General features: G+C 45.0%; 1 protein-coding gene across 2 annotated transcripts; it reads right to left on the bottom strand.

Annotated features, from left to right (window-relative positions):
• Positions 1-298: 298 nt before the first annotated feature.
• On the bottom strand, positions 299-16511 carry RAC1 (Rac family small GTPase 1). Of its 2 annotated transcripts, XM_063314919.1 has the most exons (7): positions 16317-16511; positions 8746-8817; positions 7836-7953; positions 3995-4051; positions 2876-2938; positions 1309-1468; positions 299-990 (listed from the first exon to the last, which is right to left on the bottom strand). In XM_063314919.1, the coding sequence occupies exons 1-7, from the start codon at positions 16349-16351 to the stop codon at positions 860-862; spliced, it is 636 nt and encodes a 211-aa protein (XP_063170989.1). In that variant the 5' UTR covers positions 16352-16511; the 3' UTR covers positions 299-859. The 2 variants fall into 2 exon arrangements, with proteins under 2 accessions (XP_063170989.1, XP_063170990.1); XM_063314920.1 differs by lacking the exon at positions 3995-4051 and having other exon boundaries at positions 16317-16462.
• Positions 16512-17243: the final 732 nt, after the last annotated feature.

The following is a 17243-nucleotide window of genomic DNA, read 5'->3' as shown; positions in this document are numbered from 1 at the left end:
AAGGACCAGTTCAAAACTGTAGTAGACTGAATGCCCTACCAGAAAAAATGTGAACAAGTACACTAGAAAAACACCAACCTGCTGTTCAGCTACTTATTAGCTGCAGAAGGGGGCTTCCTTTAATGGGTTTTATTATACAAGAAAAAAAATCCACTCTGCTTTCAACTAGTGTGTTGACAGTGTAGTGTAAAGTGATCTTTAGAGTGTCAAAATACTGTCTGGCCATTTCCATTGACCAATCTGGCTGTCTTTCCCCCAACAAAACAATCTTATTCTGCTATGAAGGAAGACGAATACATTTCAAGAAAAAAATAGCTTTAATCACAGAACCTTAGTAGGTTTGACTTTTTTTAAAAAAAAAGGGAGGGGTAAATCTGGAGTTGTCAATTATTGCATTTGTTCAAGCATGGAAATGACTGTGAAAGCTGTCAGATGAATGAGTGCATTAGACAGCAGTATTTTCTTCCTGGGAAAATCCTATAAAGTGTTGCAATTCCTAATAAACATTAGTATTTTTAAAGACACCTGCCTGGCTTTAAAAAAAAAACAGGTTTGGTGCTCCACATAACAAAAGCACAGCAATCCAATAGAGTAAGGAGCAGATAGTTTGGCAACAGTTGATTAAGCAGAGCAAGAAAAAGTTGGGGGAAAAAATAAGGCTTTTATATAGGTTTGTCTTTTTAAAAAAAGATCTCTTTAGAAGGAGAAGAAGAAACCACCTAACTTTTTAAACAAAGGGAAAGGTAAGATTGCTGTTCAAAATAATCTGTTGGAAGAGAACCATTTTTTTTTAAACAAACATGAAAATGCTCCATTATTCCAAGCAAAGCACAGAAGGTTTGGGGTGGGGGAAGCAGCATTACAGCAGCAGGCATTTTCTCTTCCTCTTCTTTACAGGGGGGGGGCAAAGGACTGCTCGAATGGCTTCATCAAAGACTGTCTTGAGGCCCCGCTGTGTAAGTGCTGAGCATTCTAAGTATTTTACAGCACCTACCAAAAAAAAAAGACAAACTTTCTGAGCAACATACAAATCCCAGTGTCCTAAAACCAAAGAATAGGAGGCATTCTTGGCAATAGGAGAACAGGAGGCAACAATGTCCACCCTCCCGAAAGGACCCCCCCCCCAAAAAAGTACTCTTTTACACCAGTGTTCTTCAAACTTGGCGACTTCTAAGCTGTGTGGACACAGGGAATTCTGGGAGTTGAAGTCCACACAGCTTAGAAGTCGCCAAGTTTGAAGAGCACTGCTCTATAGACACAATCCAAAGAGACCCTGGTAGTCACCCTCCAAGTGAGTCAGAGCCCTACCGATCTCCTTGGCCATGGCAAGGCCTTGCGGGTAAGTGATAGGGGTCAGTTTCTTCTCCTTGAGTTTTTCAATAGTGTCTTTGTCATCTCGGAGATCCAGTTTGGTTCCCACTAGGATGATGGGGGTATTGGGGCAATGGTGTCGCACCTCTGGATACCACTGTGGAAAAAGGAAAACTGTCAATTCCTCTGCCCAGAAGATCGACACAGTCAAAGCAAATATGAAGCCAACTTCACACCAACAAGCCAGATTCTTGAGGCATGCAAGCTAATGGGACACTGCACTTCAGAAGACGCACACATACACGCAGAAGGAAGCAGTACAACGCCCAGAGTTCAGACATGAAGGGGGGAATCTTCCCTTTCCCTGTTCAAATGAGGATGCAACAGGCTCCAGTCTAGGAATCTAAGACAAGTCTATGAAATGCCAAGGTTTTCGATGCGCTCTACAAAATCTCCTATTGCAGCTTGCTCGTATGTACAAAATGAAAAACAAAACAAGACAAACAAAAGGCAGAGGAAAAGAAGCAAGCTTTGATATGGTGACATCCCAGGTCTGTTTTAACAACTGGGGAAATGGCCAGGGAAATGGCCAGTGAAAGACCATGCTGAGGCACACTGCTTTTCTCCAGCATCCACTACAAATGAAGTACAACCCAGGTTTCTTCTTCCAGGCACACTGTGCATCCAGCGCAAGCTTGCGCCAGAGTATGAGAAAAATGTTTCTGGAGTCCTTGGTGCTCTCTGAGCTCGGTGGTTGGCTTGCAGATGTTCCACTACCCAACCAGAGAACATCATCAGTGGGAGGGAGGGGATGGTTTTCTCCTTGGTAGGTCCTCAACTGAGGTATTGTTTTCTGCTTGATTGTTTATCTGGTGTTAATCCCTGCTTATCTGGGTGTAGGCTGCATACACTAATCAAGGAACTACCAAGGAGACAGACAGACCAACAATCAAGCAGAAAACTATCCCAATCAAGGACCTACCAAGGAGAACACCACACCCCCACCAAGACTGGCAGGGCAAGCCACTGTATATCAACAGGGAGCCAACCCCACCCTCCCTCGCACTGATGATGTTGCCTAGTCGGGTCATGAAGCATCTGCAAGCCAACTGCCCAGCTCAGGGAGCACCAAGGACTCCACAGTCCAACCCTGAGCTACAGAGATTCTCTTCCATCAAAAAATGTCTCTGCTATGAATGCTGCAACACCTCAAACGGGCAAGACAAAAAGCCCATCTCCAGCTCAAGGTTATGCCTGATGCACCATCCGTTGTGGGCTTCACAAGCTTGGAAGAAGAAACTTGGGTTGTACGTCACTGTTAGCTTGACAGTCCAGGACGGCAAAAACAACTTTTCCCACTGGCTTTTACACTTAATGTCAAACATGGTGTGGCAAAACAGATACCAGCTCCATTTCCAAAAGGATTTCCTTCTTTTTTATAGCCATGTTTTGCTAGTTTCACTGGGTGGTGGTGGTGGTAGTTGATTGACTAATTTATTTTTCTGCTATTAATAATCTATGTCTCTCTCAAGGGGGGAAAAAAAACAACCCTTTTTTTACTTACCTTTGCACGGACATTTTCAAAGGATGCTGGACTCACAAGGGAAAAGCAAATCAAGAACACATCCTGCAAAACAGCATTATCAGAATCTCAGTCTCCAGCAGCTTGATGTAACTTTCACATACCTAGCTCTACTTACGATTTCTAATTACCAAGAAACAGCAACAGTGGGCTGGCAGGATAGAATATCTTTCAACTGTGCTTCTTTGCCGTTCAAAATGGAATTAAATGCTAGCTGTCAAGAAATACTAGAAGAACAAAGGAACCCATCAAACAGGGTCTTAGTCCTTTACCCTATTTCACTGATGATCTCCTGTCTGAAGTGTTGCCGATGCCTTTCCTACTGCACACACATGGGCTGCACACTGTCTTGAATCACATTATGTTAGTCCTCCTCACTTCACTGTCCTATAAAGTGACAGCCCAGCTTTGTGGGTGGCAAATATAGCACTTTAGTTTTCTGCTCTTCAAAACCACCAGCAACTCTAGAGGCCAGGACCTACTCTCACTGATCTGCTCCAGGCTGAATCATTCACAAATGCCATTTCCCAAATACCCAACTTACAATACCCTTCAACACCTAGACCACATTTTTTTCCCTGCACACCTTTCCAAATTACCCCAAATGCAGATCAACAGCTGGGCTGCTAAGAACCAGAGAAGCCTGGGGGGGGGGGGGGGGTTAGTTGATTATTCTGCAGCCCCAGGCCACTGATGAGGTCAGCTCTTGAGGCCTTCACAGTTAAGCATTCACAACCGTAATCAACCATGCAGCCAGGTGGAAAGTTTATATGATCCCATGGCCCCCCACAGCTCCTTTCGCTTGCTGGCGAAGGGGCTCCTGCCCAACCCATCCCTTTTCCACCATTCAGAAGAAGCCTTTGAAGGAAGTGGCTTTTGTAAGTGCTTGATTTAACTGTTTGTTAAGGAATGGTTATGTTTCTCAACCTGGGCAGCTTGAAGATGTGTGAACTTCAATTCCCAGAATTCCCCAGCCAGCGTGTTAAGAGTGGCAGGAAGGTGCCAGGGGACGGGAAGCCAGTTTTATGTCTGCAGAGGCAGGAAAGAGGGAGATAGTGCAGCAGAACAGCTTGGAACGTAATGGATGAAAGCGTTACATACGCAGAGCGGCTGACGTTTCACACTGGGAGTTAAATCCTTACCATTCGTTCCTTCAACCTAGTAATAGCACGAGACAACTTTGGTTAAAGTCAGGAGACGCTGCACAAGAGGCTATTTGTTCATCAGCCAGAACAAGGCGCCCAGCATTTTACAGCTTCAGAACTGCAAGGCGTCAGACTTCTATCTGAACGGGCCCCAGTTTTTGTTTCAAATTCCTCTGCTTCTAGAAAACTAGCCTAGAGAGGAAATTATCACACACACAGGTGTACCAAAAGTCAGGTCCCATAGGCCAATCACAATATGTTTTATTATTTAGTGCTTTTTCCCCCCACTTTAGGAATGTTCAAAGGTTATACATCCAAAGAGGAAGGGTTTAGAAGAAAATGGCAACCAATCTGAACATTTCATGTAATTTACATAGTACACTGTCCACTGGGCCTCCTTTCTGGTAAACCCTGTATGCATGTGTATGTATATCTCCATTCAGTCGTGTCCAGTTCTTAGAGACTGCCTGGACAAGTCCCTGCAGTTTTCTTGGCAAGATTTTCCAGAAGTGGTTTGCCATTGCCTCCTTCCTAGGGCCGAGAGAAAGGGACTGGCTCAAGGTCACCCAGCTGGCTGCCTGCCCAAGGCGGGACTAGAACTCGTGGTCCCCCGGATTCTAGTCTGATGCCTTAACCACGACACTAAACTGGCTGTATCATGTGCATATATACATATATGGAGATGTGTTGCATTTTAGAAACTTTCCAGACTGAAATTTGACTGAACCAGCAACTCTCCACACATATTTGCCTTTGATGCCTCTGAAAGGAGGGGATTTCCCCCCACAGGAAGCTGCTTCTGGGATTTACTACAACTTCTACCAAAGCCATTCACAAGGAGATGACAAAACTTCCTAATAGCCAGAGGCACCTAAGATCCTTCTTCGATAACATTTGGCTCAACGTATCTCCTCATCCTTATCCTTATCCTGAGGTTATATGTAGGTACATTTCTGCAGGGACAAGCCTGGATAACTCATCATGAGATATGAGGCATCTTACAATACAGAAAGTCCTCAAATTATGACCATTCTTTTAACGACGGTCCGAAGTTACAACAGCCTCAGAAAGGGCGCTTTAAGGCCCATAAAGCACTTCTGAGTGTCACAAAACATTGCATCCCCCTCTGCAGTCATATGATCGCATTTGGGCACTTGGCAACTGGCTCACATTTACAACCGATTGCAGCATCCTGTGGTCATGTACGTGTTTGCGTTTTTTTTGCCATTTTCCGGCAAAAAAGGCCCATTGGGGAAGTTGGATTCGCTTAACGACCACCATAAAAATGGTCGTTAAATCATGTCTGGTCATGTGGTGACTCGGCTTATGACCACAATGGCTTGCAATGGAAATTCTGATCCCAGTTGCGGTCGTAAGTTGAGGACTACTTGTATTAAAGGCTTTTTTTTTTTTTAAGCAATCTTAGAAAAGTACTGTGGCTGGCAAGGTACTTAAGTCTCACTTGTTTTTGAGCCTATTAACAAAGGAGCGCAGGAGAGGCACTAGAAAAGCTCCTGCCCTCTGCCTCCACTCAGCTACACTTCAGAGGTGTGCTTTCCCCTGGTCACTACTGGGTGGCTGTCCCAGATGAATCACTCTTTGCACTCCAAAGGTCCTTCTTGGAACAAAGAACTCTTTTTCCTTTCCTGGCAGTTTTCTCGGAATCGGCGAGGCCATCAGCAAACGGCTCTGCCAGCCCCTGCCCATCTTGCTCTTCAGTAAAGTCAAAGCAAGGCAAAGGAACCAAGTTCCCAGAGTTGTACGTGTAGAACAGTTAGTGAGAAAGTGGGGGAAAGAAAAAAAAAACAAGTTCACAGAACTGGACAGCTGAGCTTTTTCATTGGAGGGGTGGCAAGAGGGGAAAAAAAATTCACCGACTGAAGAGCCAGGAAAGGGCCTCAGTCTCTTCGTGGGAAGCGTGCGACTTACTTTTGTTAGTTTTCAGGTCAGTAAGCTCAGGGCAAAACCGGAAGGACAAGCAAGAAGAAACACCTGGGTCACAGGTGGGCAGTTTGGCCAACTTTGATCAAGAAACAAAACGTCGCGCACAATGAGACACACGTTAAATTCAGGGTAGGTCTACAACAGCTTCACTGGATTTTGGAGAACCAACATTGCTTGCCATAAAGGCGTTAAATATTAATGTGCCCACATGTGTTAGAACACACTTTGAGGTACACAGGTAGCTTATAAATCGCTCACGTGTGCTTTTGTTTGGGATGAGATTTTAATTCCTGAATTTATCTAATTGCAACCGAGTCCTGGAAAAACACACTTGGCTGGATCACACATAACATGGACTCCCTTAATTCACCACGGTGAAGTGGGAAAACTCAAAACAACCTTTTCACTATTTGGGGGGGGGGGGGAGATTTGGAAGAACTGTGCTGTAAAATCTGCTAGTTTGAAAGCAAGTAGACAACTCCTGTTCCTCATCCTTCACTCCCAACCCCGGAATGAACAAATGGGAGCAAGCAGGACATCAATCTGCACCACACGGGGCAGCTGTCAATAAACACGGCCCCAAATGCTTCCGTTTAAAGCAGTTTTTTTTAGATTTTTTTATTCAGCCTTTATTATTTTAATAAATCACTCAAGGTGGCAAATGTACCTAATACTCCTTCCTCCTCCTATTTCCCCACAACAACCACCCTGTGAGGTGAGTTCAAGTCATCTCACATTAGAGTCATCAGCTACACTACCTAATGGGTTCATTTAATTGGGGCCTCAGAAACAATTCATTTCTCACCCTGCAGTGAAAAGCCAACATTGGCCTTAGCAATGGGAGTGTCGGATTGCGCCTGAACGGCCAGAACAAAGCTGGCTTTTTAGCAAGACGGCCAACTGCCCATCAACAACCTTGCTGAGGAAACTCTTCCGCCTCCGAGATTTATTAATCGGCCAGGGTCTGAGTCTGGTGAAGTTCTGAGCACAGCACTGTAACTATCTGGCTGGGTCCAACAACGAATTAAAGTCTTAAAAGGGTCAGCCATAGGACCAATGGACAGCTTTGCGGGGGAGTGACCTGTTCAGTTGGAGCGAGAGAGGAAGCCAGGACAGGATGAACGAGCTACCAAGTCAGAACACTTCTGCATATTCAAAATGTTAGCAATAAGCAATTAAGGACAGCCAAGAGGGTGAAAGCAGTCGTATTAAAGGAAGCTTGTCATTACAGCCCTTGAATATTAAGTATGGATTCCAACATTTTACTGGAAACTCCGTGAGTCCCAGAAACACCCAAGACTGATGGAGAAGGACGGAAAAGTTTGAGCACAACAGTTGCTTATGCCAACGCAGCCGTTCTACAGATGTGTGGCTCCTTTAATGTTCAGCCAGCAGCCACACATTCACACTTGCAAGGAACGCACGGGGCAACAGATACAATGCTCCTGTACGAGCTGTAGAAGCCAACCAGTGGGCTGGCTGCCCAGGGCTGTTCTGTCCAAAATGGGCCATGCAAAGGGAGTTCCCGCTTCTCTCGTTCTTTCTCCTGAGGGAGCTTTCAACACAGATGGTTCAGAGCTGGAACCATCGGTGCCGAAAGGGCAGGCACCAAGGAGTGTGGCAAGTCCGCTCAACCGGTGTGGGGGTGCTGCGTTTTCCCACCGTTGAGCTCTCAGCCTCAGTCAACTGCTTGGAGGAGAAAGGATTACTGCAGGGGTTATTGGAACTAAGCCAGCTTGTAAGCCTCCGGGACAGTGGATCGGTACATTTCACACTGAACTAGAAGCCCCTCTGATTTTCAGCAAGCCTGTAGTAAGAAGACACAGTCAGCTCTTCCGCCATATAAAGCTTACGGTTTGTGGGTAAGATAACGGGCGTAGCCTGTCGTAGTCTTCTTGTCCAGCAGTATCCCACAAGCCCAGGTTAACTGGCTTCCCATCAACCATTACATTGGCAGAATAATTGTCAAAGCTGCCGGGGAACAAGAAAAAGTTAAACCGGGCCCGTGTCAGTGTATATGCAGCTTAAAACAACATGTCAGTAAGAGGTTTAAACCCGATTTTGGAGCCTGGCTCCTCCCTTTGAAGGATAAAATTAAGAGAAACCAAGGCATCTTAAAGATTAGTAATTTTACAACGCTTTCAACGCTGACTACGCTCCATGAAAGCTTGTATCTTTAGGAGGGTGAAACAGCAAACTGACCTCTCCAAAAACTGATTACGTGCTTCTGTAACCTGACACTGTGATATTTCTGCTTTTTAAAAAGTGTACTTTATTATAGTAACCTGCGTTGTGATATTGGTTTAAATGAATGCAGAATTATTTCATATACATTAAAATAGATTTAATCACAGGAGGCCTAAGGCACAGGAAACCGCTCCCAAGTGAGTTATATTAAAACCAACAATAGCAGTGTTGGATTTCATTTCAGTTAATAGGTGTTTCTCGAGAATCCTAATTGTGTGTACTGCTATCCAGGCATTGCACACTCTTCTGACGTGCTATTTATTATTTTATAGTTTACGTTTTTTGTGAACCATTCTGAGTCATTAGGAGCTGGGCCTTGTACAAACTGAGTAAATACAATAAATGCTAATTTTCCAGAGATGGAGAGCAATACAGACAGAGCCATCAGCAAAAGAAATTATTTGTGCCAGAGATACTACTTAAAGCGCAGCTCCTCTATTACAAAGCAGCCAAATCAACTCTCTTTATGGTCTTTTGAACACTTAAAAATGCTCAAGAGAAAAATAAAATACTCACACAGTTGGTATATATTCTCCAGGAAATGCATTGGTTGTGTAGCTGATGAGTAGGCATGTTTTACCTACAGCACTGCGAAAGAGGAAAAAACCGGCATAAGAACGGATTCACGCGATGGAGATAACACGCAAGCCATTTAGCAGAGCAAAATTAACTGTTTAACAGCACTTGACTTTAAACGAGGTAAATTTAATCCTTTAACTGCAGGGGTGAAACCTGTTTTTAGATATATTCATGCCAGGCTAGATAAAGGAGCCAAAGTCTTTGATATTCATACTTGGCTGAATTCCCTTATCAAATACACCTTGCCTATGGAAAGCTAATTTGCAGACCCGGCCAGCTTCTGCCAGCTGACATGCTAGCTTTCCACAAACATATATCAGTGACATATGATTTTATGAACATTCTGGAAGCCTACCGACGGCCATTATGGAGGACAAGATACTGGGCCTTGGTCTCAATCTTTCTGCAATTTACATTCAAGTCCTGAAGCCAGAATTTATAATCTCACCTTTGGGTCATTAGACCACTTTAATTTTCTTAATCTGTGGGATGACTGTGATTTCTGGTGTTTGCAAAGTCCTCAAAATGAAAGCCTGTGCGTCAATTTAAAGCAGACTGCCTGTTTTGTAGAACAGCTAGCTCCTGTGACCCACGTGTGGCTGAGTGACTGAGCATGACTTGAAAACCCTGTTTTGTGCATTTACAGCCAGGAAGCCTAACAAAATTGATCACAAGAAAAGAACCTCACCACAGGGAGAAGTGTATCAACAGAGTAACAAAAACACCCACAAGCACAGGACTTTTTGTGAGAATGCAGGTTTCCTGAGCTTTACTTTTCAGGTCAGAGCAGAGTCATATTCAAGGCTATTGTTTTTTTTAATCCATTCAATCGTGTCTGATTCTCAGAGACTGCCTGGACAAGCCCCTGCAGTTTTCTTGACAAGGTTTTCCAGAAGTGGTTTGCCATTGCCTCCTTCCTAGGGCTGAGAGAGATTGACTGGCCCAAGGTCACCCAGCTGGCTTCGTGCCTAAGGCGGGACTAGAACTCACAGTCTCCTGGTTTCTAGCCTGGTGCCTTAACTCAGTGTTTCTCAACCGTGGCAACTTTAAGACGTGTGGACTTCAACGCCCAGAATTCCCCAGCCAGCATTGGGCGTTGAAGTCCACACGTCTTAAAGTTGCCACGGTAGAGAAACACTGCAGTAACCACTAACCCAGCTGGCTCTCTAATTCAAGTAGTGTCTCATTGAGTCATTTCTCGTGATAGTGAAAGAAGACAGGCAACAACCCAGAGAAAGAGGGCTCACGTGCAATTTTCACCAACCAAGTCCTACAGAGCGCAGACCAGAGTCCTGCTGAATACAACGTGACTGCGCCAGAAGCCTAATTGTACCACTCCGCATGGACTTTTGAATTACATCATTATTCTAAATTAATGGATTGAAAGATTTTTTTTCTTTTCCTTCGGCCAAAGAAAGAGAAAAGCATGCTTGTGAATTCAAACATGAGATCTCTGATATATGGACTGCAATAAAACGAGTGGGTTTTTTTAGTTCATCCACTGCTTTCCTATCCTAGTAAAAAAAATGGGACTTTTCAACTGCCCTGAAAATATCCACCTCCAGATATTGACACTTTTTCATCATTTCTGCTGCTGGTGGAAATCTTTAAGTCATTCAGGCCCGAGTGCAAGGTGGCCAGGAATTTTACTTCCAAATCAAGGTACTAAAATCGCTAGAAGCTTTGAAACCATTTGATTGCTGGGGGAGTGGATGGGGGTGGGGTGCATCACCCAGCTGCCCAGTTCAGCCCTACTATCTTAAAGCGTAGCAACGAATGGTGCACGGGGGGGTCTCCTGATGGGAAGTTTACCTGGCTGTTCTTTGCAGATTTCACCAGTGCCCAATGAATGTGGACCTGCTTGCTCAAGCTTTTAACTGGATCCATTCTACTTGTCCTGATTTTCAGAGGCTATCTCAATTTATACTGTATTCATAATTAATGGCAAATTGGCAATTTCATAAACAAACAAATGTGGATTCTTTTCTCCTTCAACATCTTCAGGTTCTTAAGTAGCAAATCTCTCTCAGATTTCCAACAAGGCAGGAAACCTTCAGAGCCACTCCAAGGCACTGAAAAGAGGAATGAAAGATTTCAAGTCAAGCATAACCAGGCCATTAAAACAGCCTCCGCAGTGGTCGTGCAGTACAAGTCGAACAGGTCGACTAAGAGAAGGAAATACTCACAAGAACAAACACGTTTGTTCTGTTCTAAATTTCGTGTCTTCTCAGCTTGCTGGCTTTCGGCCCAATGAGTCAGCTCTGTACTCAGCACCAAGACGAAAGCTTGATTTACCTAGACTCTGTAATGATTCTCCAGTTTAAATAAACAGAAAGCCTGACAGTTCTTAGGGAAGCCAAGTTTATTTTGGGGGAAAAGGACGTCAAATATGCTGGATGCATAACTAGTCAAAGCACAGACGAATTGCCATAAGCCAGAAAGATGCAGGAATACAGAATACCGACCTGTTTAATCCTGCAGGCGTTTTTCTGAACTGGACCTTGAATTTGTAATTTGGGAAGCAGCCTGTCTCTGGAACTTCAACAGCCCTACTTACTGATCTACTTCCCTCGGGCATGAAATCTGCATAGAAATCACACATCGCATCCCTTCAGAAGATACACCACCCCTAGAAATCCCTTGCTTACGTCTGCGTTTACAACTAACATTCCAGGCTGATCTTTCCTAACCTAATTTCACCAATATGTGTTGGATCTGACTTCTCATGATCCATAGCCATCCTGGCCAATGGTTAGGCAGCTGCAGTCAGCACAAATGGATGGCACTAATCTGGGGAAGAACATTCTGCCTGCCCCCGCGGCTCCCCCCCCCCAGTAAAAGCTAGTGTTGGATGCATCATCGGTTCATCTGATTCTGAACCAAAATAAAAGCTGACACTGAGCATCTTCACAGAAGACATCCAACAGCAGAGGCTCAAAAAAGGACTGGGTAAGGGACAGAGGATTATTCACTTTGTTCCTCCAACCTTGTGGTCACAGTGAGGGTATCATAAACCCAAGCAGAAGAAGCCGTTACTCTGCAAAGCAGGGGTAACGGGGCCACGCTGGCCAGGGTGAGTTTCCTGATCCCCCAAGGGCAGTAGGAATCTGTTACTTTCCCTCTTTTGTGTGTGGCTTTTTTTGGGTGGGGGGGAGGAAGAAAGGGAATAGGAAAGGTCGCTCATGTATCAAACCTCATTTCCTGGGGCACGAGCATGTCAGCTTCTCAGTAAACACAAGAATCACAGAAGGGGGCGAATGCCATGTATCAGTTATTAAATTATCACTGCTCAAGTTATGAGAAACCTTTCAAGTCATTGGACTGAAGTGATTTGGGGGAAGAGAGGTCCCCACTGTGGGGAGGGGTGGGGAGACAAATGCAAGGGTGTCTTAAAACTGTTCCTTCCACATATGGTTCCAATCGGTGCAGGGGAAGGAAGCAAAGGGCGTTACTGAGTGAATAGTTGGGTTTCTTTCCATTATTGTTTTCCTGTTTCACCTATTAGATCATGATGCCAGGAAGAAAAACATGTGGAATATAGCCATGATTTCTGGGTTGAGCAACACTTACATTCGTATCTAACAAGCTTTTTAGAGAGCCAACAACTGCCCAAAGAGTGTATCTTTCACCTTTTTACTTCTCAGAATGGAATCCGTAACTGCCTTCTGCGGATACTCAAGCAGAGAATTGCTGGGGGTGTTTTTGCCTTATAATGTTCAGGTTCCTAAAATCCCACCACTGATCTACATGCTGAGCTTGTCCTTAAGGAAAAGAATACAGGAATGTTTGGGGGGTGGGAAAGAAATTCATATTCTACATTATCAGACCTCAGCTCCGTTTAAACTGTGTTCAGTTTACTGGGTGTGCTGTTGATCTGTATACACACACACATTTAATAGCTGAACATGGGCAAGATGAAAATGCTAACAGCTGGAAACTGGCAGCATTAGAAACAATGGCACCACTATTACAGTACAAAAGCTGCTTATTCTGCTTGGTCATACATCTGTGAATTGGAAGGTCCAGATTGATAATGAGGTTTTTATCCTATCCCAATTTTGTTCAGAAAGTAAGTTTTTTCAAACCGTTCCAAGCTCTTACAGATTAGTTTAAGATACTACTTTTAGCCCCTACTTTTAGCAACCTACAACTCAAATACAACGTCACACACTAGATGTACTAGACATTATAGATCCCCTGGCGCTGCCTCAAACACTAAAGAACTGGCTGGCACTTTACAAGATTTCTTTCATTTACTCTGTGACAAGGATTGCACCCAGACTGGGATGGGAAACTTAAATCAAAGCTATTGCAAGAGAAAGGCTTTAATTTTAGATTTCCATCTCATAATCCAGGAAGAAAAATACATCTGAATAGTTCTGTTCAAACCTCCAGACATATGCCAACTACAGGAGATGTTAATCATCATAAAGGCATAATAAATGTGATCTTAAACAAATCTTATTCAGTTTCCCCACGGTATTATTAAATGTGAATTTTTAACATGGGGGCATGTTCAAAGAAACTATCCTGCTTTAGTTTTCCCTTATCTTGACTTTGATATATGCCTTCTAAATTCCCTTTCCCCCATTCTTTTTTTTAATTCATACCAGAATAAGAAAATTAATAAATGCAAAAGCAATAACTGTAAATAGTTTAACATGTAATATACTGAGTGCATCAGTGATCTTGAAAAAGGGTGGGAACAATGGGAAATGGCTTGTTAATAGCATGTATCATTAACAGTGCAGTTAGGAAAAGAGAATCAGCAGTGATTTTATTGTAAAAATAAAGCATAAGCAAAAGTAATAATATACAATATCTGTTTAGCGATGTATTCCCCTGGGAAACAAAAGCTGCAGAGCCCAAAGAACTAAATTTTGTGCACAGCTTTCCCCCATGATAAATTGCAGCAAATTTAACACAAAGAGAAGATCTGGTAAAACCCCCTCCACACTCAAGCCAAATCAAGAGTCAATAAAGGCAGGGCTGGAAAAATATTTTAAATACTTGAGAACTAGAATCATAGTTAAGATGCTATCCAGAGCTGTTTAAAAAAAAAACCTAGATCTTAGACACCATTATTTCTCTTTAGAGGTGTGGATGCCCAGGCATCTGGGGAATTTTGAAGGTCACCTGAATCCCTCTGGAAAAGAGAAAACTTCCATTTCCAAAATTCAAGTTCTTAAACTAAGCTACATTTTCAATGCCTGCACCATTTGGTCACGCCCAAATGTAAGTAAGTTACTACTCCAATTCGGGCAGATTATGGATAAGGTTTCAGGGAAATTTCAGGGCTGAAAACAGACAATAGCTTAAGTCATTATAATGCTCCAATCAAAGAGATTATTATGGAAATGTTTCAGTTGAGCCCAACTACCTCAAGACATCCACAACTAATCTCACCATCACCCCCTCAAAATAAATCACCCCCCCCCAAAATCAGGAGTGTTAATCTCACTGCAGTTCATTTCTTTTCATTTTCAAACTGACTCATCTCAAAGGCTCCATGCAGGAAGCACACCTCAGAAAATATTTTGGGAAGGTGCCAGTGTCTGGCTTCTTTATAAAGACAGCTAAAAGTATAGTCTTAAAATAACTTCAGCCTTTGAAAAATGTTTCTTTTGTTAACCACAAAACAAAGCAAAGTTTCATACTATTAAGGAAACACCAAAGAAAGGCAAAACGTGGTTGAACACAGCACACAACAGCAGCTGCTAAATTTTGGAAACCTCTCCCCTTCAGTTAGGGACTCTGCCCATCACACACTTCAACAAAACCCACATGGATATCTATCATTTCTCCACTCAGTGTTTGAGCATTCCAAAGCCGCAGCTGCCTTGATAAGATTTTTCAAAAAATCCACCTCTCTCTACAAAAGCCAACCATCCACCATCCTTATATCTAACACCTTGTGCATGTAAACACTGAGCTTGCATCCCACAGAAAAAAAGTTCTCTTTTTAGGAGGAAGCAGCAGTGGAGAATTTCTCTATTTCCTCATTGGCCTACTTCACCGGATGGTTGTTTGAGGAGAAAAACCATTGGTGGAGAGGGCATTGCCTTGACAACCAGCGAACGAAGCCAGTAGCTTTTCTACCGAGGAACTGCCTCACAGCAAAAGATAAGGTTTACTCTTATCCTGCGATTCAAGGAGTGCCTTGGGCTTCACCTATTACAATTGGCTTGATCAGGGCAACTGAAATACGCTAAAGGTTGTATGGTGCATCAAGAAGCCATAAATCAGTCTTAGGAGAAATGGAGGAAGACAAGGAAGCGGAGCAGCAATGCTTAAACCGTAGCAGAGCCTGAACACAATGCATGCTTACATGGGAACCAGCCCCACGGAAACACACTTGTCTGGCAGACAAGCTTACCTAGTTTAATATGGATTTATGCAAAGTCTAGGTAGGCTTGCCGCAGGCTATTTAGTAACTCACTCACAGAGAAGTCCCAGCTCCCAGGAACAAATTACAGAGATATCTGGCCTGCAATCTTGCATATGAGGGAATAGGTTCCCATTAATCGGGTAGTAGTTGCACAGCGTTTGGAGTAGGGAGACCTAAAACAGAGTAAAACTTACCTTGAATTTCCCAAGCAGCCTTCCTAACTTGGTGTGCTTGAGAAGGGCTGGCCTACAACCCCCCACCAGCCCCACCCAGCACGCTTTCTGAAAGATGTTTACTTTATTCCATTACTGTAAAATAAAAGACAAGAACTGCAGTCCAACCCATACAGAGAACACCCAATTGGAGAGGGCTGCCAAAAAAAAAAAAAAAAAAGGCAGACAATTAAAGAGACATAAAATGGCCCAGCTCCACACTTTGAGCACCAAGAGGAGAGCAGCTGGCGCTTCCTGTAGCTAAAGGGTGCAAAAAGAGAAAGGAATGGAAATGCAAGCCGAAGGATGCCCTTCCCATGCTAGTGGAAACCCCCAAAAAATCAGGGATGGGGAGGGAGGGAAAATACATCTAAATAAATAGATAAAGCCAGAGTTGTTGAGAATCGGGCGGCACACAAGTTTAATCAATTATTATGTATCATTACATTCCTAAATCTTTCCCAGGGAATTTTCAAATGCTTCTGGCGTTTTCTGCACCTCCTTTTCTCTGTCCGCACAATTATGGGGCTAATTCACCTAAAATAAAGGCTACCTTACCTAAAACCATACCCAGCTCCCACCCACCCCGGGAAGAAGATTAAAGCGGAAAACCACTTTTCTGCCCTCCATCCTCATTTCCCCAGCCAATTTAGGCAGCCCCCCCCTTTGAAAGCACGTTTGTTCGTGGCGAAGAGGCTACCCCAATCCCTCGCCGCTTTGAGAGGAGCTTCCATCGTTTCAGGGTCCAGAGGAAGAGGCCACATTCGGGCCGGGGGGCGGCTGGGCTCCCGCCCCCAGGCTGGACAACGACTCCCATAAGCCGCAGCCAGCGCTGGCTGGACGGGGCCCGGGTCTCCCCTCCCGGAGGCCCGCCCGAACCGGCTCCCCTCGGCCCCGCAGCCACTTACCCGTCGCCCACCACCACACACTTGATGGCCTGCATCGGGGCGGCTGTTCGGTCGGGGCGAGCGTGGGCGCGAGCGCGGCGGGGAACGAAAGGAAGGGCCCCGGCGCCTCCGCGGTCTCTCGCCTCGGCGGCTTCTTCCCCCGGGAGGAACCGGAACGAGGGCCCCAAGAGGAGGGTTCGCAGGACGGCGGCGGCAGCGTAGGAGGCGACGACCACCACCCAAGGCACGGGGCGGGCGACTGAGGAGAGCGCGGAGGAAACAGGAAGCGGCCGCTCCGCTCACATCCGGCCGCGCGGCTGGCCGCCCCTCTTAGGTCCGCCTTCCGGAAGGCCTTCTGCCAGCCCGGACGCACGCCGCCCGATCGGAGAGGCGCGGCGCTGGGGCGCTTCGGGAGCGTCCGCCGCCTCCTCGGCCCCGCCCCACCCCCGGCCTGAGAGGAACGAAGGGGTTCGGGAAGGCTCGGGTGGCGCGCTCCCCCTCGCTCGCCTCGGACTCGGGGCTTCGGTGTCTGTTCGGCAATCTTCGGGCTGCGGTGTGTCATTCTCTCCCTCTGCTTTTTCTTTCGCGATTAGTCGCTTCGGGTTCTGGCCTCCGTCGCCCGGGGGCGCCAGGTTGGTGCTCTTCGTGCCTTTCAAAGGCGTGAAAAGTGGGAAAAAATAGGAAAAAGTGGGCTGGTTTTCACTCTCAACCTTCGTTTTATCTCATATTCACAGGTACTGCCACAACTGCTTTTTTCCATTACAAAGCAAGCTACCGAAAAATGGGTACTTCTGAAATGACTGCCTTGAACCCATGTTTTAACTGTGGTTTGTTAATGCACACTAAGCATAACTGTAGTTTATGCACCTCTGGGTTTGGGTTCACACGATGGTTTGTTCAACACCATACCTACAAACCCATTGCGCTCTTCCCCTTCAGGATGAGCAA

Source organism: Candoia aspera, chromosome 14, assembly GCF_035149785.1.
Source record: "Candoia aspera isolate rCanAsp1 chromosome 14, rCanAsp1.hap2, whole genome shotgun sequence".
Classification (NCBI taxonomy): Eukaryota; Metazoa; Chordata; class Lepidosauria; order Squamata; family Boidae; genus Candoia; species Candoia aspera.
This window is presented reverse-complemented; position numbering and strand designations above follow the sequence as displayed.